We start from the raw sequence: 26,291 nt of genomic DNA, 5'->3' as shown, positions 1-26,291 counted from the left end.
GTGTTAAGGAACACTCTTTACAACTTTAAATTATTCGGGAAATAATATTTTTTTAATTATTTACATTCAAAATGCCCTCGGGAACTTCACTATAATTTGCCATAATACACTCTATATTTTTTAACATTTCACTAAAATTCACCAAATATACACTCACACGCGTGTTTTTACCGATCTTTATGCTAATATTCTAATTATATCTATTAAAATTAAATGCAAATTCATTTGCCTATGCAATCACATTTCAATTTTAAGCGCGAATAAGAAGAAGATTGGAATGCCAACAGTATGGTGTTGCCGGATGCCTGCAAATGAAAACAAAAAATAAGTTCTTGAGTTTAGTGTTAATCATGGAGGTCGGGGTTATTGTGCCTCCTTACTACATACACGCATATGACGTTTTAATTTTGGGTTCAATGGTTTTAACACGGAAGGGAGTTCTACCCAAAAATACTGTGGATTGCGTAGCCGGAGTTGGACTGATGAGGGTTATTTTTTTGGAGCGCGGGCGAAGGCCGCCCACGCGAAAAGGAGTTCTACGCAAAAATACTGTGCATTGCGTAGCCAGAGTTGGACTGATGAGGGTTATTGTTTTAAAGCGCGGCCGAAGGCCGCCCACGTGAAAAGGAGTTCTACCCAAAAATATTGTGGATTGCGTAGCCGGAGTTGGACTGATGAGGGTTATTTTTTTGGAGCGCGGGCGAAGGCCACCCACGCGATAAGCAGTTCTACGCAAAAATACTGTGTTAATTCATTTAATTTTAATTACTCTATTATTTTTTGTGATACGCTTAATATCATTGTTTTTAAGTTTAAATGCCTTGTATGTTTTTATTTTGATAAATATTTCTCAACTTTAAATTACAGCAAAAAATACTGCAGTTTTTCAATGAACCTTCCACCGAACATCCCTGCGTGCGAATTTCGTTTTCATTTCAGGTGTATGGCAACACCAACTTTTCGCTAAATTAGAGAACTTTAACATTAAATTACTTAAAAACTATAAGCCTCCGGCAGGTTCTGTTTTCAGTTTTAAGATGGGGATACACCCCTCTATCACCCCCTTTTTACCGTTTTTTCCAAAGCGATATACATTGTACTAAAGTTATTCCGAAAATTTTCTTATCTCAAAACTTCTTTCCTTAACAATAATATAACACTGAATAACGTAGCTGGAGTTGGTTCAAAGAAGATTGTTATTTTTCCAAAGTGCAGTCAAAAGCAAAGTAAATCTGTGGTATTTGAGTTGGTATTTCAAATGGATGGTTTGAATATAATTTTTAATGATATTATATTTAAATTATATTAATTTGGCAGATTTTCTAAAACAAATCGCCTTGTGTAACTCTTTTCGGATTTCGGAACAACTAATTATTATTTTTTTTTTTTTCAATATTCCACCCTAAAAATTATGAAGTCAATGCTTTGAGTTCTCTGTCTGGAATAACTTACCCCAAAAAATTAAAGGTATAAAGCAGCGCTTTCACTTCAAACATAAATTGGTTCGTTACCTTGACGTATATTGCTCAATGCATTCGAATAATTTCTCATTATTTGAACCCATTCCAAATAATCACTACTTCTAATACTACTATTTTTATCTTATCATACTTTCCTTTTTTAATACCTTCTCCAACTTCAACCTCTTTACCAATTGCTATAATTTTAATTTTGTTTTCATTGTTTACCCTTTTATCTACAATTAAATTATGTAAAATATTCTTAAGGTCAATCATTGTAAAAATAACCCATGATTTTATGTTTGGCTTTAATAAATGAATTAATAAGGGTATTTACATAAAAAAAAAATACTTTAATTATCTTTCCAATGATGTACTTTAGTTACCATTTCAATGATTAATTGATTTTGTTGACGGTCAAGTAGTATTTGATAAAAAGGTATTTAAAATGTATTCTAAAATGTGTAAAATTGAAAATATCGAAATGTTTAATTAGCGCTTAAAATGATTAATACCGTTTTAACGAGTATAAGAAGTTCTTTCGCCCTTCTTCTTTAATTACAGCGTATTTGGGAGCGAACTGTGAACATTCAAAATTTCATAAACAAAACGAGAATCCCGAGAGGGAAAATTATTTAAGAAAAACAACACTGTATGAAAAGTACACGTATCCCTTGTCCCAATTGATTGGAAAGAAAACCAATTTAAAACATCTTGTTCTATTCTCTTAACATTTTTTAATGAATTAAGTTTAATTTGCGCTAGGAACGAATATTTTTATTTAGTTGTATAACAGCTTGCATTTTCATTCAAAGAAAATATTAAATCGATATGTCGGCGTTTCGCGTATCGTTGTTGCTACTTGTCTTGATAAGCGCGTTCTTCCTGTCGGACGCTATTCCGAAACCGGATGATGACCAAGTGGATGCTAGTGAGCTCCACAGCCGGTTGGATCATGATTCAGATGGTGAGAAGCATTTCGAAGGTGGACATCACAACAAACAGTATGATCATGAGGCGTTCTTGGGGGAAGATGAAGCTAAATCATTTGATCAGCTGCCACCGGAAGAGAGTAAACGCCGTTTGGGCCTTATTGTCGCTCGCATCGATGAGGATAAAGATGGTTTCGTAACACTTTCGGAGCTTAAAAGATGGATCGAATACACGCAGCGTCGTTACATTGATGAAGATGTCGGCCGTATGTGGAAAATGCACAATCCTGATGGTAACACAACCATTAGTTGGGAGGCGTATCGTGATAACGTTTATGGATTTCTGGATACAATGGACAAGGAAGAAATTGAAAACGATGAACACAATATGTCTTTCAAGCGTTTACAAAAGCGAGACCGCCGTCGATGGGGTGTTGCCGACCAAGATTTAGATGATCATCTAACACGTGAGGAATTTACTGCATTTTTGCATCCAGAAGATCACCCTACTATGAAAGACATAGTTCTAACTGAAACAATTGAAGACATTGATAGCAATGGGGACGGTAAAATTACAGTAGATGAATACATTGCCGACATGTACCGAAACTCGGAACCAAGTGACGAAGAGCCCGAATGGGTTAAAAGTGAACGGGAAGGATTCAGCAAATTTCGAGATTTAAATGGGGATGGATATCTTGACCGTGAAGAAGTGCGTGCCTGGGTTGTGCCAAAAGATTTTGATCACGCCGAAAGTGAAGCAAAACATTTGGTATTCGAAGCAGATAATGACGGCGATGAGAAACTCACGAAAGATGAAATATTAGAAAAGTATGATGTATTCGTTGGCTCCCAAGCGACAGATTTTGGCGAAGCGCTAGCACGTCACGATGAATTTTAGATTAAATAATTAACAAAATGTAAATGCCACAAAGAACAGAATATTTACTTCGCATAAACTCAGATATACATATGTACATACATATGTATGTAAAATCTCTGTCTCGAATTGAAGGAATCAATAATTGAACAAATATATTACATTTTACGTAGCACTAAATTAGAATTTAAGTTAATACCCTTTTTGTGTTAACACTTGCCATTTGTAATTCTTAATCATCTAAACATTATGTAAAAATTAGGAATGTACCGTGTAATAGCCAGCTGGACCGCTTGTACTATATATTACTTATCTGTGCCAAAAATGTTCATTAGATGTACAATATTTTCTACCTATCCTTTTGTATTTAATATAATTTACATATCTACATAACATATGCGCATACATCTGTGTTCTCAATAATAGCAGCGCCACATATTGCAATATTGCTTATTATTGTGAACACATGATATGTGCGTACATACAAAACATGTGGCGCTTATTGTAATGTCAGCCATAAGCGCAATCTACAAAGTTTTTAAAAATCTTGTATATAATGCACTTGTAATAAATGCCAACAATACTCAATATAGTCACTTGGTTCCTTTTTCAAATACATTTAAAGACTTTCGCTGTGTATACTCTGCTATTGTGTACAGCATAGGTCAGCAACATTTTTGTGCGAGTCTTCCTATTTGAGGGGCGATAATATTTTTATTCTTACAAATACAAGTGTCTGCAATATGACCACGCGAACAGTTCCAGAATGATCAACTAGTCGTCGTGATGGCTTAACGCCATTGAGATAAGCAAAAGTGTCTCAAACTATTTAGCATATTTGTATGTGTTTATGTATATATGTATATACGGATACACGTAATTGTATGTACTATATGGTACATATGTTTATGTATATATGCATATTATTATATTTGTCAATGTATGTAAATATATAAATACATAGTCAGACCGATTAATCGTCATCGGGTGGTATCGGCCAAAAGAATCTGCATAAGCCGTTTTTGCGAACATTATTTGAATATTATACCTTTTTGGAAAGCCAAAAAGACACATACATGTATGTATTAGCATCTAAAATAATTCGCAGCTTACAGTAGTTATGTGAAGTTGGAAAAACTTAGTGAAAAATAGTAAGTTCAAAACTACAATATTAAGCAATTAATTTAACTGTCAGCGACTTTCATTAATATAAATTTATAGAAAAGATGACGTATAGCAAAAAAAATATACATATATATTTTTTATTTTTAAATTTGCGATTACTGTTTATTAACAAATTATTTTAAAAATATATACAACTACTCGTGCAGTCAGCAGAATCAGCATACAACTAAGAAATGTAACTATTTATTTTATATTGCATATTAAAAATACTAAATATGTGATATATGTACATATATATCTACATACCTTCTTTCATCTTATTATTAAAAACATTTGTTCATGAAGAATTTATGTATATTCGGGTATTTTTTTAAGAAATCGGCATCGGCCAAAAATTGGGAATTCGTCGGACTCTGTGTATGCACATACATATGTACGAGTTATCTTGGACGGTGGGAGTTAAACCAGGATAGGACGGCAAAAAAAAAAAAATAAGGCAGTCCTTATACTCATACAATTGAGTACAAATTTAGGTACATAAGCAGGGACATAAAACATATATATGTATGTGTGTGTATATATATAGTGTTGTGCAAAACAAAATCAATAAAAAGCTTGCACAATTTTAATAGCCGATTTTATAAGCAAAATCTCAATTAACCAAAATTGTGAACCCAGGTGTATTTATGCGAATTGTAAATATGTACTTTAGGCACCATTACTTTGTAATCTACGAAATTAAAGGAGTAAACAATCAGCAAAGGTAAAATATTCTTCAAATTGAAGTGTGCAAAACAAAAGCAACAAATTATTCTAAGACAGCAGTTAACCCAAATGGTACGAAATAACAGTACTTCAACTAAGGAGTTATTGCCTTGAAAATTCATAAATGAGTTCTACAACAATTCACAAGTTAGTGATGAGGATTTTTAAGAAGGAGGGCCACAAAGTTCAATAGCTTAAATATATAAAATCAATCGATCAATAATTTGCACACTTATTAAAAAGTACTGGTATCGCCCGTGGTCGGAAATTCGGTCAATGACAATCACTGTAAGTAGTAGGTTTTGCTCTACGACCATAAGTAAGGTATGTATATACAATTTATGAATTCGTGCCAAGTTTCAGTTCCCTAGCTTACTTGGTTTTATAGATATATTCGCGTTCACTTTTTGGTCTATAGTATATGTCAGGTTCCACGCCCCCTATATATCGGGTGGAGATTTCTGCACTAAAGCAAGTTATTTCCATTAAATTGGTGCATGTTTCATTAAAATCGGTGAAAATAGTGTTTAAATATTTTGGGGTGACGTATTTATATAATTATGATGATAATTCAACAAAAAGGCTTATTACAGTGAATTTTACATAAAGAAATCCTACAGGCAATGGTGTCATATGCCGATTGGAATAAGTTGCTTCGATGGATGTTTCAGCTCGACAACGACTCGAAACACACAACGAAGCTCGTAAAAGACTTTCTCAGACACAATACAGTTCAATTTCTCGATTAGCTTGCCCAATCATCGACTTAAACTCATAGGAAAATTCATTCGGAATATTAAAGCTATGGTTTCCTGTCAACCTTTCCGCAACCAGATAGACACGGTCTCTGCATACCTCAGAGGTTATAAAGAATGAAGGATCCTTTATAAAATATGGATTTGGTGCATTTGTTTCGCACACTTACTAACGGAGTGTGGAGAACTTTTTTTGCTTTTTTTAGTAATATTCATTAAGGATTAATAAATGAAATTAATTCAAATTGCATATGCATTTAATATAAAACCGTTATATTTTGTTAAAACTGTCTCTCGACGAAAATATAACAACAATTTTGATTCAACTAAATATATTGCTTTTGTTTTACACAGCGCTGTATATACATAAGCATTCATTCATTCGGGCACAAAATGATTTTTCATACATATATGCAGACATACATACTCGTATATGTTTGTAGATACTCACGTACATTGGCATACATTTTAGTTTCCATTTTTGTTTACTTATCACTACGTAAATTTTATTTTTAGATTACTAATGGTGTTTTCATCTCTATGAAAAATTGTTACCTCTGCCTTCGCTGAGTGTGGAATTTTTAGAATCGAACACGAAAAAATAAAGGGCAATGGAAAGGAAACATTTTTTGGACGAAACACAATCGTCACAACTTTAACATACCCTCAAACAAATACGGTGCTATCGGTATAAGAAACGAAGACCCTGAAACTAGTGTATACCACAGTATGACCAACGATAAAGAGAAAAAATATGGCGCCATCCACTGTACTGTTACTTTCTTCTTGTAGAACTTAATAGAATCGACTGCTTCGATTTTTCGGAATGATCTTATTTTTTAATCTTACTTTTTTGTCTGCAATTAAAGCTTTATTCTATGAACTTCCCTCAAAAAATTTCTAAATTACAAAATTTTGTTAAAAATTATCTATATATAGTTAATATATTTACTGACGGCTCGAAAATGATGGTGAAAATGTAGGTGCAGGGATTTATTGCGCAGAGCGAGACATCAAGCGGCCAATTAAGCTCCTGACCACTGCAGTATTTTCCAAGCAGATATCTTTGCAGTAGAAAAGGCTACAGAAATAGCACTAGCAAAGACATCGAGCAATTCCAATATAAATATATACGTTGACAGACAAGCGGACATATGAAATTTCATCTAAAAACGTTCTTGCCACAGCGTAATCATAATCCTTTCCTTTGGACTAATGCATTCGCGCATGTTAGTATTTTTTTTTTTTTTTTGAATAGCAATACAAGCTCCTTAAAAGCATTTTTAGACATCCTATGAAATGTTTGGAATTTGTAAACATCCTTTTGTAACTCCCACGTGCAATGTTGCATGGTGTGCATGCAACTCTATCGTCAAAGTCCGAGCTGTCAATATAGCGAGCGATTAAAAGGAGTTTATTTTATTATATAATTTTTTCATCGAGGAAATATATAAGAAAAAATATATAGAAAGATATAAAAGAAATATATGTATGTATATTCAAGCCAAATTTATGGAGGGTGACATCGATAGAGCAACAATAATATTTACAAGTATCGATTTTTGCAATTTAAGGGTTTGAAAAAGTAAGCACACAAACAAGGCAACAAAGAACCTGGGCGCTTGACATTCAAACCACCAAATTGTAAGACAAAAAAAGCGAATCAGCAGCTATATCAAAGTCACCTTGTATAGATTCACCTTGAACCTATTTATGTGGGAACACAAAATGTTCACTGTGGCAGATCATGATGTCGTATGAATAAGGCGACCAACTTTTAGAAATATCATTGCTGGACATAACACAAACTGGAGTTTAGGAGTTTAATACCGGTATCAAAAAGTACATAGCTGCCATCTATCAAACAACGGCAAAATAAATTTCAGACTGATTGATAGTTTAATTTGGATTAGGCTATTCGAGTAAGACGTGTTTCGTGATTTTCGCTAAGATTAAAAAAATCGCCTTTGTTTTTGGATGGGAAAAATGCGAAGAGACAAAAGCAAAGTTGAACGCTGTCTATAGAAACTGCGTGAATTACGTTATGAATTGGTGCCGTACCCTCCGTATTCACCCGACTTTTTCTGATTCCCTAACATGAAAAAATGGCTCGTGGAAACAAAATTTAGTTCAAACGCGGAAGTCATTGTCGAGACAGAGGCTTATTTTGGAGAGTTCGACAAATCCTATTTTTTGGAGGGGTTAAAAAAATAGTCGGAACGATGGGAAAAGTGTATTTTTCTAAAAGAGGACTGTTTTGAAAATTAAATAAAACATTTTTGAAAAAATGGGGTCTTCATTTCTAACATAAGTACTTATTGAACCCACCTCGTATGTATCTATTTCTATGTAAATAGAAAGTTTTTAGTTGCGTTCGATAATAAAATTAGCCCCAACCATCAATCCAAACCAAGAGCGTAAGCGAAAACTTTCTACCACAGACAAGAATACTAGCTGAATTTGTTTAAGCATTTTAGTGTTGTCCAAAAAAAATTCCCATAACTATACTTTATACATTTTTATTTTTTGTTGTTAAATTTTCCATTTTAGTATAGATAATATTATCGTTGCCGTCTGAACAACGACTGATTGTAAGAACGTAAAAATACACGTGAAATTAACGGGCACAATTCTGCTGCCGAATCCCCACGGTGTACAGAAGCTACAAGTGGCGCCTTCCAACCGGCTGACGTCGTGAACTATAATAATATAATATAAAGCAAAACAAACAAAAGGAAGAGAAATTACTTCTTTGTAAATATTCAGTGGATGGCTTGTTAACATTGTAATTTGAAGGTTTGTGACTTTTTTAAACAAACTAATGAAACCGAAGTGTAGCGCGTTAAGTTGTGGAACCACGAATAATAAAAATTCCTCCAAATGCAGTTTTTGCGTTTTTATGCCAATGACGCCGTGACAAGGAAGTATAGGTGTATGTATTTAATTTGTAGTATTTAGCAGCTTCTATTGCTTTTGCATACTCTTTCTCTTCATAACTAAGAAATTTCCCTTTGATGGAGACGCTGTCTTGTATTCTATTGCTCGCCAAATCCCCTATCAAGGTACTGTCTCAATGTTGCTTCGGAAGCACAAACCTTGTAATCTATCATCCTTGCGTTTCTACAGTATCCAACTGTCACTTTGCTCCCCAATTTTTATGTGATGGATAATTTTTTTACTGTTTTATATTATCGGCCGCAGCTGCTATCAAATGATGGCAGGAGTGAAAATCTTTGTATAAAAAAATAAAATAAATATGTTCAATTTCGCCAGGAGAATATCGAATTTCGACGAATAAATAATTTTTTTAATTTTTATTCGATATTGATTTTCTTATTCGATAGCATTAATTAATAAAATGCATCGGTACACAAATTCTTAACTACTAAATATGATTGTTTATAATATAAATTAAGTAGGCAAATGTTCCCGCAATTACGTCCTAGATTCTGTTGCAAGTTAAGCTCCCATTTATTTGGAACGGACCCCAACATGCTCAACATATTTACGGGACATAAAAGTACCACGCATGACACTAACTCTCTCTTCGTATACTCGCTTAGACTCACTCACTAACGAGCCACACCCGTCCCTTTCTTTGGTACCATCCGTTTCCTGACCCACCAGTTAGAAGAGCTGATATGAACTGTTAGTTTCACTGCTTTAAGCAGCGACCTGCAAACTGCTACAACAACAGTCGGTTCTACCTTGCCGGAAGGGGTCAGATTTATATCCAGTCAAGAATAGTCACTTCAGCAGATTTATATCCGATAAAGGGCTGTTACTCCACACATAATACTTATCATATATGTATGTACATATATATGTACAAATGATTTTTATGTGGAGCTTTTTCATGGCAGATATACGCTTGGAGATTTGACATTACTTGCCGAGGAACGACCGTTATTTAAAAAACTTGTTTCGATCATTTCGTGCCTTGTGCCCGGGGCTTCAAACCCGTGTACTTCCGTATTGTAGTCACGCAGCAAGCCATTCGGCTGCAGCGGCCAAGCTCCAACAAATCCAGCACTGATTTGTAACTTATTACGCTAATTAAGAATTTGTATCTACTCTAGCAGCTCTCCCATATATATCGGTTAGATATATGTATATGTATGTAAGTACATACGTATATAAAATGCATGCGTCCAAAAACACTTAATAAAATATAACACATTGTTTTTTTCTCAGAGACATACACTGTTATTTTTTATTAATTCCATTAATCTGTAATGAAATTAACATCAAGTAATCTTTTTATAGCAGTAGTAAAAATTATATTTGCATGAAGGTTGCTTTTTTGTTTATGAATATACCTACGTATGATTCGTACTTAATTTTATGTATTTCCATACTGCACTTTTTTACATTTACATGTTTTACAAATTATTTAAGCGCTTAAAAAATCGTAAAATTTCAAGGATATTTAATCACCTATGATTTTAAGATCTCGTATCAGCATCTACATATATATTTTTGGTTTTAATACATCTACAGTACATTATAGAGACAATTTGCAAACATTTAATTGGTTTTGAATATGCGTGAGTTTTATTAAGTTTTATATAATATTTTTTGAATCGTAGTTAATTTTTGGTTAGATGCCTATATAGGTATTATACTATATGAACTGCTCTAATACATTTTCTCGTGTAATTCAATTATCGATTTTTTTCGTAAATCATCTTCCACTTATGCATTTCTTTTTATAATTTTTTTTCATTATTTGATTCTCAGTTTCTTTATTTCATATTTCATTAAATAACGCTCGTTTTATTATTTGATTTAATAATGTGTCATCGTTTATTATTATTTTTAAATAGACATCAAAACTTTTAGTTTCAAATTAATGCACAATGGAACATTTACAAAAAACGAAGTTTATAAAGTTTATTTATTAAACAATAAAAATTGTATATAATACTAATCGCTCAAAAAATAGCAGAGAAGAATAATTGTATTTGCAAAAAATTTTGAGTAAGTGCCTCATTCAAAACTGGTGTCTTGGTACATTGACTGCGCTCACCTAGCTAATGTATACACTGTTTTGAAAAATATAATCTGCGTTTACCTTTGGTTATTCAACCCGCTTTAATATAGGGCAGAATATACATACATATATCAAATTAATGCAATTAGTCATTCGCGCTGATAATGTAGCATTGCGAAAATATATGGAGCAAAGATGGCATCTGCTTCAATTATTTTACAAATAACTTCATTCGTACTCTAAATTCTAGATTAGTGAAGAATTTTATATACGATAATGACGACGAAATTTAACATCCAACACTTGATGGTATTTTGCACCTATTAAATAGTTCTTTAATTGTTGATTATGAACGAATTTGACCATTCACAAACCTCAGCAACATCGAGGGCTTGGTATACAAAGTTAATTTCTATTATTTTTGGTTAGTTTTGATATCTCTCTTTGTTTTCGATTTTGTTTACAAGCGATGGGCGTTTTCCCGTTTTAACTTCAATTGGTTTGCCTTCCACTCGGAGTGTTACGTCTATTGTACGACGCACGGCTGGGACAAGCGGCAAATTAGAGTAACGTACATTTACGTTTAGATTTAGGTTGTAGTACTGGGCAAAGAACGGAGCGAATGGCCTCATCGAATACTGTCTTAAGACCTTTTTGTGTAAGTGCTGAGCACTCCAAGTATTTAACAGCACCAATTTCTTTAGCCATAGACAATCCCTGAGGGTAAGTAATTGGTGCTAATTTTTTGTCACGCAGTTTTTCAATGGTATTTTTATCGTCGCGCAAGTCCAATTTTGTTCCTACTAGTATGATGGGCGTGTTTGGGCAATGATGACGCACTTCCGGATACCACTTAGCGCGTACATTTTCAAATGACGCTGGATTGACCAGCGAAAAGCAGATAAGGAAAACATCCGTTTGCGGGTATGATAACGGGCGTAATCGATCGTAGTCTTCCTGTCCGGCTGTATCCCACAGACCGAGGTTAATAGGTTTCGCATCAACCATAACATTTGCTGAGTAATTATCAAACACAGTGGGGATGTACTCGCCAGGAAAGGCATTCGTTGTGTAGCTAATAAGCAAGCAGGTCTTACCAACCGCGCCATCACCTACCACGACGCACTTAATGGCTTGCATATTACTAGTGGCGGCGAACTAAAAATTCTTCCACTCGTAATCGAAATGTATATATATATGTATATATATATGTAGGTTGAACGCGATAAACAACTAACAATTTTTAGTTAAATGCTATTATATGTGCGAATTAAATTCTCCCTTTATCAAAAACTATTGTTTTCTGTAAAGTTATTTCTTTGTGGTGTGATTGTGCGTTTTGTTCACTTTTCCGCAGATTTTCCTGCAATTGTGATTTTAATGTAGTGAAATACGCGTTGAGAAATGCAACCAATCTGACCTAAGGTGTGTTCAGTGTGACAAGTAGTAGTAATTGTTAATTGCCAACTTCAATAGTAATGCCAAGACTATAGATACAAAATACATAGTTTTAATTTTATAAAATAAAATTATATACAATTTTTTTATGTAACTAAATATTATCTAAAAAATTAAATTTACTTAGTTTTTCAAATTGTGTATATTTATTGTTTAATATGTTTACAACTGATGAAAAAATAGCTTAAAGCAAGGAGCATTAAACAGTACAGCAAAAACAGCAAGAACAATGTAGTTTGCACCTGCACTTTTGGTCCATAGAATTTCGGTATCTATATAAACAATGATCAAGAGTTCAGAAAAACTTAAACAAAATTTTGCACTTTAAAGACCAAATAAATAGAAACATTCAAAATTGCAACCCAACTACTGTTACCTGATTAATGTCCCTTGACTTAAAATAGATTCTGCAGTAAATTGAAGTGGTGTGAAACCCTGCTAAAGCCAGCTGTCAATTGTCGAGCAGAGAATGATATGACTTATATTTAATTTTCCTATTTATTATTTATACGTGTTTTTTTGCGAAAGCTATGGCTACTAAACTAAACGTAAATATCAGAACTCTTCTATCGAATTGTGAGGAGTTGGCAAAGGATGAAGCAAACTACTGGAGGCTTAAAAAATTTATAAAATCCCTAGACACTATGATAGAAGAGCTTAAGGATCACGACGAGTAAGTACCATAAACAAAACTTTAAGTCCGGTAGAAAAATATTTTCTTGATTTATTTGCAGCATTAGCAGTAATCTAAAAATTCCAGATTATACAAAGCGGCTAAATGCACTCAAAATCCTTACCAACTACTTTGACAGCCCACCGCCGGTAAAGAGCTTGCGCTCAAAACTACGACCAGCACATGAAACAGGTGACGATGCTCTTAAAGAAATGCAACAACTTCAAAGCTCCAAGCACTACGCAGATTTACGGAAAGAGTTACTAAATGGTAATTCTATTTTTAATATTTAAATAACATTATACATACTGGTTTACGTATAGAAGATCAACTGCGCCGACGAAGACCGGATGAAAGTGCAACTAATGCAAGTGGCATGAATGAAGCAGTTAAATATTATAATGAAGCTCAAGAAAAAATTACGGAACATATGCTCTCGCTTACGCGGAATTTGAAGGAGCAGACAGAGACTGCAAATCGCATCATTAAAAAGGATACCGAAATTGTATCAAAATCTACAAGTATGGCTGATCGCAATATTAATTCACTAAATAAAGAAACGGAAAAGTTAGCTGAGCACTCTCGGAATGCATGGAAGTGTTGGATGTGGCTTATGTTTGCATTTGTGATTACTGTATTCATTGGTAAGTTAAAGTAAGTCTAATTATTCACTAATTTTTAATATTTATAAATTGCAGGCATGGTTTTATTCATGAAAGTTATGAAAAAGAAAAAAGTGTGAGCTGTTAAGTACTCGTGGACTAATTTCCATCATTTATGTGCATTTGAAAAGTGCGTCTATAATTAAGAATAATTTTTAAATAAACCTAGATAATAGAGTTGAATTAAAAATTACTTCAATTAGTGTATGGCTATTCAAATTTTTAAAATGACTGAAAATACTGTTAAAATATCGAAAACAAAGTCTTTGCTTAAAGATATATGTATTAACCATGTTCACACGGCACGTAATACTCTCTCATTCGTAATTCATTTCCCAATTACTCTTCGAAATCCATAATTCGCCATATGCCAATTACCTCACTTATAAGTAATTAATAATAATACGTTCAGATATAAGTAGATTATCTGTTTTTCGTACTAACTCCCAATCCGTAATTAAAAAGCGATATTACCCATACAATATTTCTCTCCCGAAATCTGAGATTATAAAATAATCCCTATTACCATACTTTTTTACATACTACTTTGTTATCGGTAAATGTTTTTACGAATTTAAAGAGAAACGTCAAAGTAAAAACTAAATCAAATGGACGCCGGCATAGTTAGATATTTTTAACTATGCATTCATATACAGAAAATAACGTGTGTCCATAGACGGTTTGGCTTTCTATTATATAAATATAATTGGCGCGTACACCCTTTTTGGGTATTTGCCCGAGTTCCTCCTCTTATTTGTGGCGTGCGCATTGATGTTGCCAATTTTGCAGCTGATTGTCAATTTTGCAGGTAATCTGTGAAGGGGCACATTAATTTTGTGGAGTTATTGCTAATTACTGCATATGTGAACGTTCTTTAAGTCTCAATTACCTTCCGATTTTTAATCGGAAATTTAACGAAATCAGCGGTCAAACCTAACGAAAGGCTAAACCAAAACAAAGAAATGTAGCGAGCAAAAATTTAACGATAACTAGAAAAAGGTTATTTTAATAATAATGGAGTAAAAAAAAATTAATTGTTTTAAAAATTTTTTATTACCTTGAGTAACACCTTAATAATAATGAAATAAGCCAAATTGTCTTCGGATGAACTAAGTTGTGCATTTTTGTTTTCACCTCTGTCTCCTCCATTTCTAATAGTATGTTTTTTATGGCAGCCTCCTTATTCGAAATATTTTTGTCAACGCGCTCTCACCGGCTTTGACACAAATTAATAAAATTTTACAATGCGAGTAATAATAAATCAAGGCGAATTTATTACAGGTGACAGCAAACACATATAAGTAAAACCCAACATGTATTTGTTGTTGCGTTTGGTGCAAGCATCATGTCAAAATCAGCAAGCAAATGTAAACATACGAATGTAAACATACCAATACATACAAACAAAGCATATCATTTTGACGTAAGCCATACCTACGGCGAAAAATTCAGCTGGGTGAATGCTGTCACCTTATTAGATCCACCTTGAAATTTGCACTACAAAATAAAGTACCGTAATTCACAGCCAAGGCGAATTGGGTACCTTAGCTGGCGCCTTGCCAAAGCAATTACTGTATTTTTCGCGATTTTGACAAATCCGACGTCAGCTACCTTCCCAATACAAAACAAACAAAAGTAGGAGAAAATATTCATGTTTGTGAAAATTCAGTGAATAGCTTGGTAATATTGGATTTTGTGAGATGTAAACTAATGAAAACGAAGTGCCGAAGAACAAATTAATAATATAAAACTTCCAAATGGTGTTTGTTTGCGTGTTTATGCCTAGTAGTAGTGTGAAGGCGAATTTATGCTTTTATTTTAGTATCTCATTCGCTCGGTATTACTTATATCTCCAGGTGAACTACTTTCCCCTCTCCAATTTTGCATTGCTGTATACGATACACCACATCACATTCATTTATATCACCCTGCAGTGTTTCCCAATGTCTATCTTCGTCCTCTCCTCAGACCGCTAAATCACCCGGAAGCCTTAAACCGCTTTCAAAGATGGTCCTTGAAGGCGACACAACCCACGTTGTGCTACTGTAATTTTGCTCAATACGACGCGGTTGAACTTCTTATTGGTACGACACTGCAGAAAGCGATACATCTAAACTAAAGAGATGATTAATATAATATACAATAAAATATGCTCTTTCCTGTGCCAGTGCAAAAGACACTGCTTTAGCAAATGTCTCCTTCGGTGTTAAGTATGCTTGGCACTTCATTTTTTCACGAAATCTGCTGTTTCCTTTGCATATTCCAAATGCGCTAAACGCTCAATCTCATTCGCATGTTTCCGCAACGTCTCATTTATTCTATGTTAGCGATTTGTCAATTTCATCTGAAATATATGCTGCCTGTGGTGTGGTCCAAAAATACCTAATGACTATCAAATATGCAAAATGATAGCTCATTGTTTCACAAACATTGGCAATATATGGTATGCTATTTAGTAACATGAATTGCCAAGTTCATTCACTTTGCTATCTTGAATGGCAATTTCATCGAAATTTGCCATTGAAAACCATCAAAAATTTAATACCGAGTCGATAACTATATTAGCGCTTACTAAACAAAGCAATTGAAATGTCAAATTGGCGACTGTCAATCGTACAACAGTAGTACCAATCGCACATCTCTTTCTTTTTCCGGTCACCAAAATGGTAAGACCTCAAAAAGTTTATTCTTCAAATAATCTATTTAAAAACATCGATGTTTATATACATTTTTCTTAATATATCGGGTCTTCAAAAGTTGTGGATATCAATGGTGAATAAAATCTAAACAAAATTTTTTTCTCCACTATTTCAGGGTATTGATATTAGCCACAAGTACGATCGCAAAGTTCGTAGAACTGAGCCCAAATCGCAAGATGTTTACTTGCGCCTTCTTGTCAAGGTAGGTATTTTACATTGGATAAGCAGTGTGAATAATATTCCGTTCGCATTCTCATATATGTTTATGCCACTCGAACAAGAAACAACCTCTGTTTTCGTTTGATTTTGAGCAATAATGCATACGAATACTAAACTGCATCCTATGTACAGTTTACATATTTTGATGTATATTATATTAATCAGCTCTTTTTTTTAGTTGTACCGCTTTCTGCAGCGTCGTACCAACAAGAAGTTCAACCGCATCGTATTGAAACGTCTGTTTATGAGCAAAATTAACCGCCCGCCAATGTCTTTGCAGCGTGTCAGCCGTTTTTTCAAGAAAGCTGGTCAACCAGAAGCTACCGTTGTTGTTGTTGGTACTATTACCAATGACATCCGTCTTCTGAAAGTGCCTAAGATGACCATTTGCGCTTTGCATGTAACGCAGACAGCTCGCGAGCGTATCATTAAGGCTGGAGGTCAAGTGTTGACATTCGATCAATTGGCACTTAAATCGCCTACTGGTAAGAACACATTGTTACTGCAAGGAAAACGTACTGCACGTACAGCCTGTAAACACTTTGGAAAGGCTCCTGGTGTTCCACATTCGCATACCCGACCATATGTGCGATCAAAGGGTCGTAAATTTGAGCGGGCTCGTGGTCGTCGGTCAAGCTGCGGTTACAAAAAGTAAACAATCAAGATTTGTGCGTTTATGCGTTAGTTATATATTAGACTGTGCGACCGTGCGATTCATATTATATAGTGCATGTCACCTGGGCTATATCAACAATACAAATAAAAGATGAATTACTTTTAATGTTTTCCAAGACAAAAAGTTGGTATTTTTTATTGAAAAATTACTTTGTTTAAAGCTGGGAGAGTTCTAAAATGGTGTTTATACATTTTGAATATGGGAAAAAGGAATAAAATATTTCGATTCTGGGTTCAGTTTTGTAATTTTGCAACAACTAGCATCATTTAATACACTTACCGAGTTTGGAAGAGTCTTTGTGCCAAAATTTTGTTATTTACTCTAGAAATTAAAATAGTAGTGCTGACGTAAGTAGTTACCTCCTAGAGGTGGCTAGCGGTCTGAGCTCCTTCGCTGACGCAAGTAATTCAGAAATAAAATATTAGGACGTCGACATCAGGAAGGAGTAAGGGCCAGTTTCCCAGTGCTATTTTAATTATCCTTTCAAGTTAAAGTAAGTTTATGCTTGAATGAATGAAAAGGAAGTTTACTCTTCGACTTTAAGATCTTTTGTACTTAACTGTGAAACGACAGAAGAACTGTATAATATAACGTGGTTGAAGCATTTACACATTTCTAAAGGACACCGACCTACTCCGTCGTATCTGATCCAACACACATCACCAGCGTGTTGCTGCGTTTGCTTGAATTTACTAATAATTTTATTATCATGTGAGCTTTTAAAATTAAAAAATAAAATAGAATCTATGAAATGATTTATAAGGCACTCTTAATATAACATGTAAATATATTACACGATTTTTATGTATTTATATAATGTGTTTGTATACAATTCATTATTTTCAGAATTTTTTTATATTATTTTTATAGTGACGTCTTATTGCAAATGTCCACTCCAGTAATTAATTAATGGCTGATCTTGCGGTTGCACGCCTAATACTTTTCTTAGTTTCGCCTGACCATTGGACGACGTTGCACGGTTCAAGCAAATAACTTTGCTATAAAAAATTACATAGGTATAAAAAAATATCAAATGGAATGATGCTACCTACTTTTTCCACTCCTCAATGAGAACTTTTGTTTGTTTATTTAACACTAAAGGTGTGAAACGTTTTTCGTCCACTGCCTTCATTAATTTCACCATCAAATCTGGCCCTAAGAAATAGTATGTTATAGTTAATAGTAAACACTGAATGAAAATATATGTTCACATAGTTAACATACATTTTTTGGGCAATTCTCCGGGCCATTTTACACAACATTTATGCCCGTCTGTTGAGCCACCTAAAAAATCTATACGGTACACGGAACTGCTTGCAATAGGAACTGCTATTTCATTCGATACTGATATAATTTTATAATCAGAGCTGATTGAGTGCTGATGTTGTGCGTCAATGCGCATGAGATTGTGCATCGGCTCCGGTAAAAGCTTTTTCAGGCAAAGCATGAAGTTTAGCGTACTATCTGAACTTCCACGAACAATTATCTACAAGTTAGAGATGAAATTTTCGCAACTGAATGGTATTTTAAGTGATGATCACCTTTACGCCTGTTAGTGCACAGTAGACAACCGTGTTGAATTCTCGGCGGACAATCTCCTTTACATGGCGAAGTGAATAAAATTCTTCTCGTTCTGGGTCATTAATAGTTTCTTCGTACTTTTGTATCATTGGCAATGTAATATTATATGTCAGTCGCTGTTGCGGCGGTCTATCACTACTTTGTGGTGGCAGCCACGGTAGATTTCCGAAAGTAACATGCTCCGTAAGGAACCGTGAACCTGCTAACAGTACCCAAGAAAAGTGAGAATGCAAAAATGCATATATATTTTCTTCTCCAGTTAATTCCACTAAAGAGCGTGGTGTTTGCACCAGTACTTGAGCGCTAGATAAACGACGTTGTCGAGGAAGCTCTTTTGTCTCCTCGTTAATTTTTTTTGCAGACATTTGGATGTCTGCAGAAATTTTACGTAAATGTTCTGCCAGAAAGGGTTTCGTGTTTAAGAGAAAATACTTATCCTTCATAAGTATAATAATGGAAAAGAGCTGGAAAAACCCACGAGCCTGAAAGCATTAAGAATTAGTTTATCATTGGGCACGTGTATTACCCTACAGGAGTTAACTGATCTCATTTACAAATGAACTTACCTGCAGATCATTGACTTGGAAAGTGTGGCTTAATACATGTCCCCTTGAAGAGTCCCCGAAGAATACAAATCCACCGTCTTTATTGCAATTTATTTCACAGCTAAGACTCCGTACTGCTGCTTGTTTAACGAGCAATTGTACGTCAGGCAATGCAGCGGTTTGTGTGCTTAAAAAAGTCGCCCCACTTTCATTATCTTTGCTGTATAAACCATTGGTTTGTCCAAGTGAATTGCAGGCGGAGCACATTTTGCCATCTAGTTGCTGTTGATCCAACTGGAGCTCTTCAAGTTTTGTGTCTCGTAGTGTTTGGGTACAAAATATTGCACCAGGTCCGTGCGCTTCGCAGAAGTGGCACAAGGCTATAACAGCGTTCATATTTCCTAAAGTATCGGAAGAAAAGTTAGAAAATATTTAAAATTATTCTTTTGTTTTTGTGTTTTAAGTTACCTTCGTTCCCAGTGTCATGTATGAGAGAATTATTCGGCCCTTTCAACGAATTAGAGCGGCATCACTAATTACGCACTATACCATAAGTGCCGGTGCACAGTATGATTGTGAGTGAATGAATTATGGGTAATGTTATTGTATCCAAATCAGGTACGTGTACAATGTGTTGGCAAGTAATTAACTCAATTATATTTCCATGGTGATGAATTTCACATTGTGGATCTTTTGAGATTTTTACATTGAGATCGTCTGGGTAGTTATTGTTGTTGTTGTAGCAGCTTACTAAACCCTTTCAGCGCAATGTAGTTACCGGTCGTCTTCGTCTAGCTCATCTAACGGTAGGCCCAAACTTATTGTTTTGACAGTTTGGGTCCAGAGGGAAAGGGGCGTTAGGTGAGTAGGTTTGATGGAGCATGTGAAAAGGGGAGTGGAGTGCGGAGTGTCTTCACATGCTGGACATATGTTGGGTATTTCGGGGTCAATTCTAGATAGGTAGGAGGGTAGTCTGCTACAGTACCCAGGACGTAATTGTGCCAAGGTTATGTGGGTCCCTCGGAGTAGCCAGAGCTCTTCGTCTGCTATGGGTGGTGTTTGGACTCGGTTTAGCGTATGGCTAAACACTGCCTGGCCCAGTAGTTGTCATGTCCTGGATTTCGTCGGAATAGTTGAAGAGATGCCTCCTGACGTGCCTGGAAGGCGGCTTAGTTTCAAGCAGGTGTCTCTAGGGGGGGAAACATGCGCTAGCATTCGAGTAGAAACTGTTTTCCCTGCATTTGTTATGCTCCTTGATTGGCAGGTGTTATAGAGGAGGTGTTGTAGAGGGAGTGTTGTAGAGGGGATATCAAGAGGCAACCCGTGGCTGTCCCGATTACAGTATTTTGGCATGTCTGGCAACCAGAAAGGCACAGCATAATTCAGAACCGGTTGGTCAATTGCTTTAAATGTCGCCATCAATCTTCTGGGTAGTTATAGCAGTTTCTGTTGTTGTTGTAGCAGTATACTAAGCCCTGCTGGTGTGCTGCAAGCACCGATCGTTATCATGTAACTTACGGACGGTAGGTCCACAAAAAGTGCTGTTTCGACGGGTTGGGTCCAGAGGGAAAGAACTGTTAAGTGAGTGGGTTTGTAAAGGAGTAAAGTGGGAGTAGCAGGATCTCTTGTCTCTTAACTACTGAGTAAAGGAGAGTTATCGGACGATAAGACGGGGTTTTCAAGTTTCGGTAGTGTGATCAGTATCTCTGCGTTGTACTTGTCAGGAATTATGAGAATAGCCACTGGACAAGCTTATCGCTTTTGTCAGATAACCTACTCCCAATGGACCTAGATTTTTCATCATCAGCATGTTAAGTCCATCTGGGCCAATGGATTTAGGAGATTTTGGTTTATTTATGGCTGCCTGAATTTCATCACTGGAGAAAGAAGGTGTCGTATGGATGTTCGGTAGTTTGTGCAGTCGTTTGGTGGCACGACGTTTGGACCTGTCGATCGGAGGAAGCAAGGTGAATTTCGGGTCCATCGAAGTGCAACCTCTAAAGATGATTGACATCTTGTCCATGTGCTTCGTCGAACGCGACAGTGATCTTACAGTGGACCAGAACTTACCCACACCAGAAATTGCAGATCTTCATACGCTCCTCTTATTTGGTCTACTTATGTTAGATAACCACTTCCTGTATTTCCAAATTGAGATCCTTTATTCGGGGATCACCGGGATTGACCCGGCATAGGCGGTCACGTTCGTTTACTAAAACGGTTGCATCAGCTGGGAAATTGGGACGTATTCCCCGGATTCTATTAAGATTCTATGTCGACACATAAGTCGATTATCTCGTCAATCTTACTCGAGTCTGTTGCAGTTCAGTTGTAAGAACTTAAAACTCCACGAGATGAGAGTCGTAATTCGGGATGTGAGAGGCGTGTGGAATTGTTTATGGTGGTTCTGCTGTGCGTTCCGCTGTTGCGGTTGTGACCTGATTGTGGTAGTCGTCCGCGTCTCAATGGACGATTATGGGTGCGGAGCAGGGGACAATGTAGTCACGTGATCAAACTTGAATGGTGCGCAGGCTAGAGCATCTCAGAAAGTGGCACCGACTATTGCATGTAGTCACGTGACTAAACTTGAATGGTGCGCAGAGAGGGCGAAAGTCGATGGGAGCAACATGTGGCCACACACCGTGCAGAACGCTCCCTGTGTGTCTAAAGACCACCACCTTATGTGTTCCACTGATTACATCTAATCGATGTTGAATTTGAATTTAACCATCTTTGACAAACGCAGCACTTTGTGGTCAGATTTAGGTTCACTGCCAGCCCTTAGGAGAAATTTTTGGAGCAGTCTTGCTGCTCCTGTGACGATACGGGAAAACCCGAGTCATTTCTATACGTAGAAACCGCTGTCATGGGATTGCAACTACAGCAGTTGTATTTGTCTTTTTATTAGATGATATTTGTTTTGTTGTATATACGCATAAAATACAAGTTACTATATCTTGTGAGTGCTTATCTTAAAGTGCCCTCACCCATCGACATACACGTGCGTTGCATGTAAACTGACACGATCCAACTTAAGAGAGCGCCATATAAATGAAATTATTCACACACACAAACACTCTCTTGATGACTTAAAAACCTAAAAGTTTGTATTTGGAGGCATTATATCAATGTGTGCTTTCACAATTTAGCACGCGGCACTTCGCTTTCTCTTTAGTTTAAATCTCATAAATCACAATATTGCCAAGCTGTTCACTGAATTTTCCCAGACATGTATATTTTCTACTCCCTTTGTTCTTTTATTGGCAAAGGACCTGACGTCAGACTTGTCGAAATCGCGAAAAAAAGGTAAAAAATCAGTACTCAATTCGCCTTGGTGTTTACTCATATGCATTCGCCTTGCTTGCATTCCATCATTCTTGCCATCACCTAGCATTAATTCGCTTTGAACACGGTCTTATTAGAAAACGCAACACTGGTCACTGAGAGAAATAAATATTATCTCCCCTTCGTTCTTCCAATTCATTCTTTGAGTTAAATTTGCCCAATAAAGACAAACTTTTGAACGGTTGAGTTTATTAGCACTGCTCCCAAAAAAGAAAAACGGAGTTAGAGCAACAATTTCATTTGTTTTCAATAAATTTTTAGTTTTTGGACTTGGATAAACTGAAAAATTATTAAACGGAGAAGTTGAAATAAAAAGAGAATTGCCACTAAAATTAAGATTTATTTTTACAAAGTTTTCAAAACAAAATCATAAGAAAAGAGTGAAGAAGAACTAATTCACGAGCAAAGAAAAAAGTTAGGCAACGCAAAACTGAAAAATCGATTGTAAGGGGGCAGATAAGAGGAACTCATTCGTATATTAGCGAAAACTCGGTTGGAGGAGACCAGAGTCGTGTTTCGTGCATCATTTAATATAATAACAGGCAGGCTTCGGTGGAAAAGCAAAAAAAAAGTAGCAATATAGAGAATAAATAAAATTGGAAAAAAAAAATGGCTGACGTTGAATCAAGTGCTGTTGTCCAGCAACCGTCTTCGGCCGCCAGTAGCATGAGCTTAAATTCTATCCCACTATTGGCGTCCGGCGAGCTTCTCGGCGAAAACAGCAGTGCCCAAGTAAGTCTCCAACAACAACAATCTCAACCCGTTGTTGGCACAGTTGGTGGAGGTAATGGAGGCAGCGCAGGCACATCCTCGAGTTCAGTCACCAATTCGGGATCTATGGTAATAGATGGTGCAGCTAGTGAAAATACAAGTTTGGTTAATAGTGGAGTGATTGGTAGTGGTGTAGTGGGTGGTAGTAATTCGGCGAGTATTGGTGGGGGTAAAATGGACTCCGGGGAACCACCAGCTAAGAAGCAAATGCTCGATCATCCGAGTACATCTGCGGGGAGTGGTAATAGTTCATCGCAACACGAAAAGCTCGAGTTCCGTCTGGGAGGGATTTTATGTTGTGCTGTTTGCTTGGATTTGCCGAAGACAGCCATGTATCAGGTGAGTACCCATACTACTCAAAAATGTGAAGATTAGTGGTGGGTGACAACAATCCTTTTCATAATTTGTTTTCGTGGAACTAATTTGATGTGTTAAATCGTTAAATCAAAACATTACATTAAAAATATATATTTTTTTTAATATAAATTGAAGTGCTGATAAAAAAGTGGAAAAAGATAACGGTAGATTGAAAAACAAAGGGGAATTTAAGGCTTAGGTAAAACAAGAGTACCTAATCAGTTATATAAACATAAAAATAAAATAAATTCTAATACGACGTAGAAGATTAAACATTGTAAGCACGTTGCCAGCTCATTGTCGCCCAAACCCAAAACTTTCCTTCCTGCACTGTTTACATGGTAATCTCAACTAAACTGGAATTAATTGGAGGAACTCGGGCAAGATCAGCTGTGTGTCACTTTTGCTTCGGATTTTTCTGGGGGGATATGTACACATATATTTTTAAATTTTTGATGTAACAACATACAAATCTCACTTTAGAGTAATATAAATCTATATAACAATTATAGCAAACGCAAACGTAATAAATGCAATCTTCAACTATAATCCTGAAGAATAAATTCTTTAACGACAATATATATACATATATATACATATAAATACATAGGAAATTTAATAAAAATGCTACAGATATTCTGGCCTAACTTTTGTGTCTTGCTGAGCAATTGTGGTTGTTTTGGTTACTATTGACAGTGGTGGAAAATCATTCTTTTAATACGTAGTGAATGTGGCCAACGATTTAATTGTTTTTGTTTTTTTTTTTTTTTCAAGGGACGAAGGGTGGGGCTATATCTAGATGCCCGACTGACTGGTTACGTATCAGATCGGCTGTTCGTCTATCTCAATCGCCTCAGCTGAGTTTGTTTTTACTTATCTGCTTGTTGTATACATGCATACTTGTACAATAAAAACTGTGCACGTATCTAGTATGTACATATGTATATACAGAAAAATTTTTTTTGTAAAGCTGATGAAACACGGCTAGGGTATTTGTTTGTTTATATGCTATGCGCACGCCGTTGCTTCCGTTCTTGGCTTTTGCCACACACGTAAAGGTTTTTATTTACGTACAAAATAACTTATACACATTGCTTATTTGTGTATGTTCTTACCCCCATTTTGCACTTATCCAATACCGTTTGAAATTTTGTTTATATTTTTTTTAGTTCTGTATGTAGTATAAAAAACCAGCCATAATGTATGTAACATATGTACATAAAATATATATATATACTACGTGTTTATGTATATCTAGGGTAATATTGAAATTCGCAATTGATGTATGGTACAATGTTTAGGTGTATGGACTTTCGCTGTAGATCTTATTGTACATTTGTGTGTAAGAATGTATGTGAATGTGTATACACAAATATGATAGTGCTGTGCTCTTTTTGGGAGCGGTAGAAATGTAATAGTTCGTGAGTAACTGGTTTAAATAGAACTAAAGTAGTACTGTGAGGAAGATGCACAGCAAACGAGCTGAAAATAATAAAACGCAATTTATGAAAAATTTAAATTCAATATACAGTGGCTCACATAAGTATTTTGCATGGGAAACAATCGAGTAAATTTTTTAAATTTCGTTTTAATAATTTATTTGTAAATTATTTTACAAGTTATTAAAATTAAAGGTTCATTGCTCACAAAAGTATTTTGCTTTTGAGTAGTAGTGGTGTATAAATATGCATACAGTGGCACAGTAAAGTCTACATACCCCATTGAAAAGCGAGGTTTGGAGATTTCTGTGAACATTGTAGCATTAGAATATATTCCAAACAAATCCAATCTAACAACAAACAATAAATTTTAACAAAAAAATTTTAATCCAAAAATATTTATTAACAAAAACAAACAAAATTCATTTTCCAAACACAGAAAAGTCTGCATACGGCTTTGTAGTGGAGTACACAAAATGCAGTTCTGTACTCAAACAGTGCTACCAATCACTTCAGGCGTCTTTACTAGATACCGTTAGTTAGAAAGAAGTTTAGTTCTTCGATATTAATATTTTAGCTGTGTTAATTTAACCAAAATGGGTCAAGAAATCTGTGTTAAAGTACGTGAGCTAATTGTGAAATATTATAAGGAAAAAAATCTTTAAGAGAGATTGGAGAACTGGTCGGACATCCAAAATCAAGCATTCAAACAATTATTCGGAAATATAATCACACTAATAGTGTAGAAAACAAACCAAGAAGTGGTCGCCCACCTAAACTGACTCCTCGTGCTAAGTGAAAAATATTGTTAGACGTGCAAGAAAATCCAAGAATAACAGCAATAGAAATTGCAAAAACCCTGAAAAATCAGAATATTGCTTCAGTGCATCCAGAAACGGTGAGACATTTATTGAGAAGCAATGCAATCCACAACCGTGCGCCTCGAAAGAAGCCAT

The 26,291-nt window shown here is 35.4% G+C and overlaps 6 protein-coding genes across 7 annotated transcripts in view; 4 read left to right on the top strand and 2 right to left on the bottom strand.

Moving 5' to 3' along the window:
- The first annotated feature begins 2,120 nt into the window (after positions 1 to 2,120).
- On the top strand, positions 2,121 to 3,864 carry LOC128859558 (calumenin-B). The gene has a single exon (XM_054096474.1). It carries the CDS (start codon positions 2,292 to 2,294, stop codon positions 3,291 to 3,293), a length of 1,002 nt encoding a protein of 333 aa, XP_053952449.1. The 5' UTR covers positions 2,121 to 2,291; the 3' UTR covers positions 3,294 to 3,864.
- A 5,352-nt stretch (positions 3,865 to 9,216) lies between these two features.
- LOC128859557 (ras-related protein Rac1) lies at positions 9,217 to 12,330 on the bottom strand. Its single transcript, XM_054096473.1, has 2 exons — positions 11,285 to 12,330; positions 9,217 to 11,230 (listed from the first exon to the last, which is right to left on the bottom strand). Exon 1 carries the CDS (start codon positions 12,048 to 12,050, stop codon positions 11,472 to 11,474), a length of 579 nt encoding a protein of 192 aa, XP_053952448.1. The 5' UTR covers positions 12,051 to 12,330; the 3' UTR covers positions 9,217 to 11,230; positions 11,285 to 11,471.
- Positions 12,331 to 12,785: 455 nt separating this feature from the next.
- Positions 12,786 to 13,902, top strand: LOC128859556 (vesicle transport protein USE1). Its single transcript, XM_054096471.1, has 4 exons — positions 12,786 to 13,041; positions 13,103 to 13,311; positions 13,365 to 13,685; positions 13,740 to 13,902. The coding sequence occupies exons 1-4, from the start codon at positions 12,899 to 12,901 to the stop codon at positions 13,781 to 13,783; spliced, it is 717 nt and encodes a 238-aa protein (XP_053952446.1). The 5' UTR covers positions 12,786 to 12,898; the 3' UTR covers positions 13,784 to 13,902.
- Positions 13,903 to 16,278: 2,376 nt separating this feature from the next.
- Positions 16,279 to 17,420, top strand: LOC128859555 (60S ribosomal protein L18). Its single transcript, XM_054096470.1, has 3 exons — positions 16,279 to 16,369; positions 16,518 to 16,604; positions 16,800 to 17,420. The coding sequence occupies exons 1-3, from the start codon at positions 16,367 to 16,369 to the stop codon at positions 17,274 to 17,276; spliced, it is 567 nt and encodes a 188-aa protein (XP_053952445.1). The 5' UTR covers positions 16,279 to 16,366; the 3' UTR covers positions 17,277 to 17,420.
- A 646-nt stretch (positions 17,421 to 18,066) lies between these two features.
- Positions 18,067 to 19,991, bottom strand: LOC128859551 (folliculin). Of its 2 annotated transcripts, XM_054096467.1 has the most exons (6): positions 19,892 to 19,991; positions 19,445 to 19,824; positions 18,839 to 19,360; positions 18,522 to 18,783; positions 18,350 to 18,452; positions 18,067 to 18,295 (listed from the first exon to the last, which is right to left on the bottom strand). In XM_054096467.1, exons 2-6 carry the CDS (start codon positions 19,817 to 19,819, stop codon positions 18,175 to 18,177), a joined length of 1,383 nt encoding a protein of 460 aa, XP_053952442.1. In that variant the 5' UTR covers positions 19,820 to 19,824; positions 19,892 to 19,991; the 3' UTR covers positions 18,067 to 18,174. The 2 variants fall into 2 exon arrangements, with proteins under 2 accessions (XP_053952442.1, XP_053952441.1); XM_054096466.1 differs by lacking the exon at positions 19,892 to 19,991 and having other exon boundaries at positions 19,445 to 19,881.
- A 2,909-nt stretch (positions 19,992 to 22,900) lies between these two features.
- LOC128859552 (zinc finger TRAF-type-containing protein 1 homolog) overlaps positions 22,901 to 26,291 on the top strand; it is a 35,203-nt gene continuing 31,812 nt past the window's right edge. The window contains exon 1 of the mRNA XM_054096468.1: positions 22,901 to 23,878. Within this exon, the coding sequence (XP_053952443.1) occupies positions 23,378 to 23,878 (501 nt within the window). The 5' untranslated portion in view covers positions 22,901 to 23,377. The remainder of the gene's footprint in view (positions 23,879 to 26,291) is intronic.

This window comes from Anastrepha ludens, chromosome 4 (genome assembly GCF_028408465.1).
Source record: "Anastrepha ludens isolate Willacy chromosome 4, idAnaLude1.1, whole genome shotgun sequence".
In the NCBI taxonomy this organism is placed as follows: domain Eukaryota; kingdom Metazoa; phylum Arthropoda; class Insecta; order Diptera; family Tephritidae; genus Anastrepha; species Anastrepha ludens.
Note: the sequence above shows the minus strand (reverse complement) of the source record. Positions and strands in the feature narration are given on the sequence as shown.

Excerpts from the sequence above, each read along its gene's own strand:
- LOC128859558 (XM_054096474.1), top strand. The coding sequence starts at position 2,292 with ATGTCGGCGTTTCGCGTATCGTTGTTGCTACTTGTCTTGATAAGCGCG.
- LOC128859557 (XM_054096473.1), bottom strand. The coding sequence starts at position 12,050 with ATGCAAGCCATTAAGTGCGTCGTGGTAGGTGATGGCGCGGTTGGTAAG.
- LOC128859556 (XM_054096471.1), top strand. The coding sequence starts at position 12,899 with ATGGCTACTAAACTAAACGTAAATATCAGAACTCTTCTATCGAATTGT. Across the intron at positions 13,042-13,102 it reads GAGCTTAAGGATCACGACGA|CATTAGCAGTAATCTAAAAA; the intron begins GTAAGTACCATA and ends ATTTATTTGCAG. Across the intron at positions 13,312-13,364 it reads ACGGAAAGAGTTACTAAATG|AAGATCAACTGCGCCGACGA; the intron begins GTAATTCTATTT and ends GTTTACGTATAG.
- LOC128859555 (XM_054096470.1), top strand. Across the intron at positions 16,605-16,799 it reads ACTTGCGCCTTCTTGTCAAG|TTGTACCGCTTTCTGCAGCG; the intron begins GTAGGTATTTTA and ends TCTTTTTTTTAG.
- LOC128859551 (XM_054096467.1), bottom strand. The coding sequence starts at position 19,819 with ATGAACGCTGTTATAGCCTTGTGCCACTTCTGCGAAGCGCACGGACCT. Across the intron at positions 18,453-18,521 it reads CGGAGAATTGCCCAAAAAAT|GGCCAGATTTGATGGTGAAA; the intron begins GTATGTTAACTA and ends ACTATTTCTTAG. Across the intron at positions 18,296-18,349 it reads CTCATTGAGGAGTGGAAAAA|CAAAGTTATTTGCTTGAACC; the intron begins GTAGGTAGCATC and ends AATTTTTTATAG.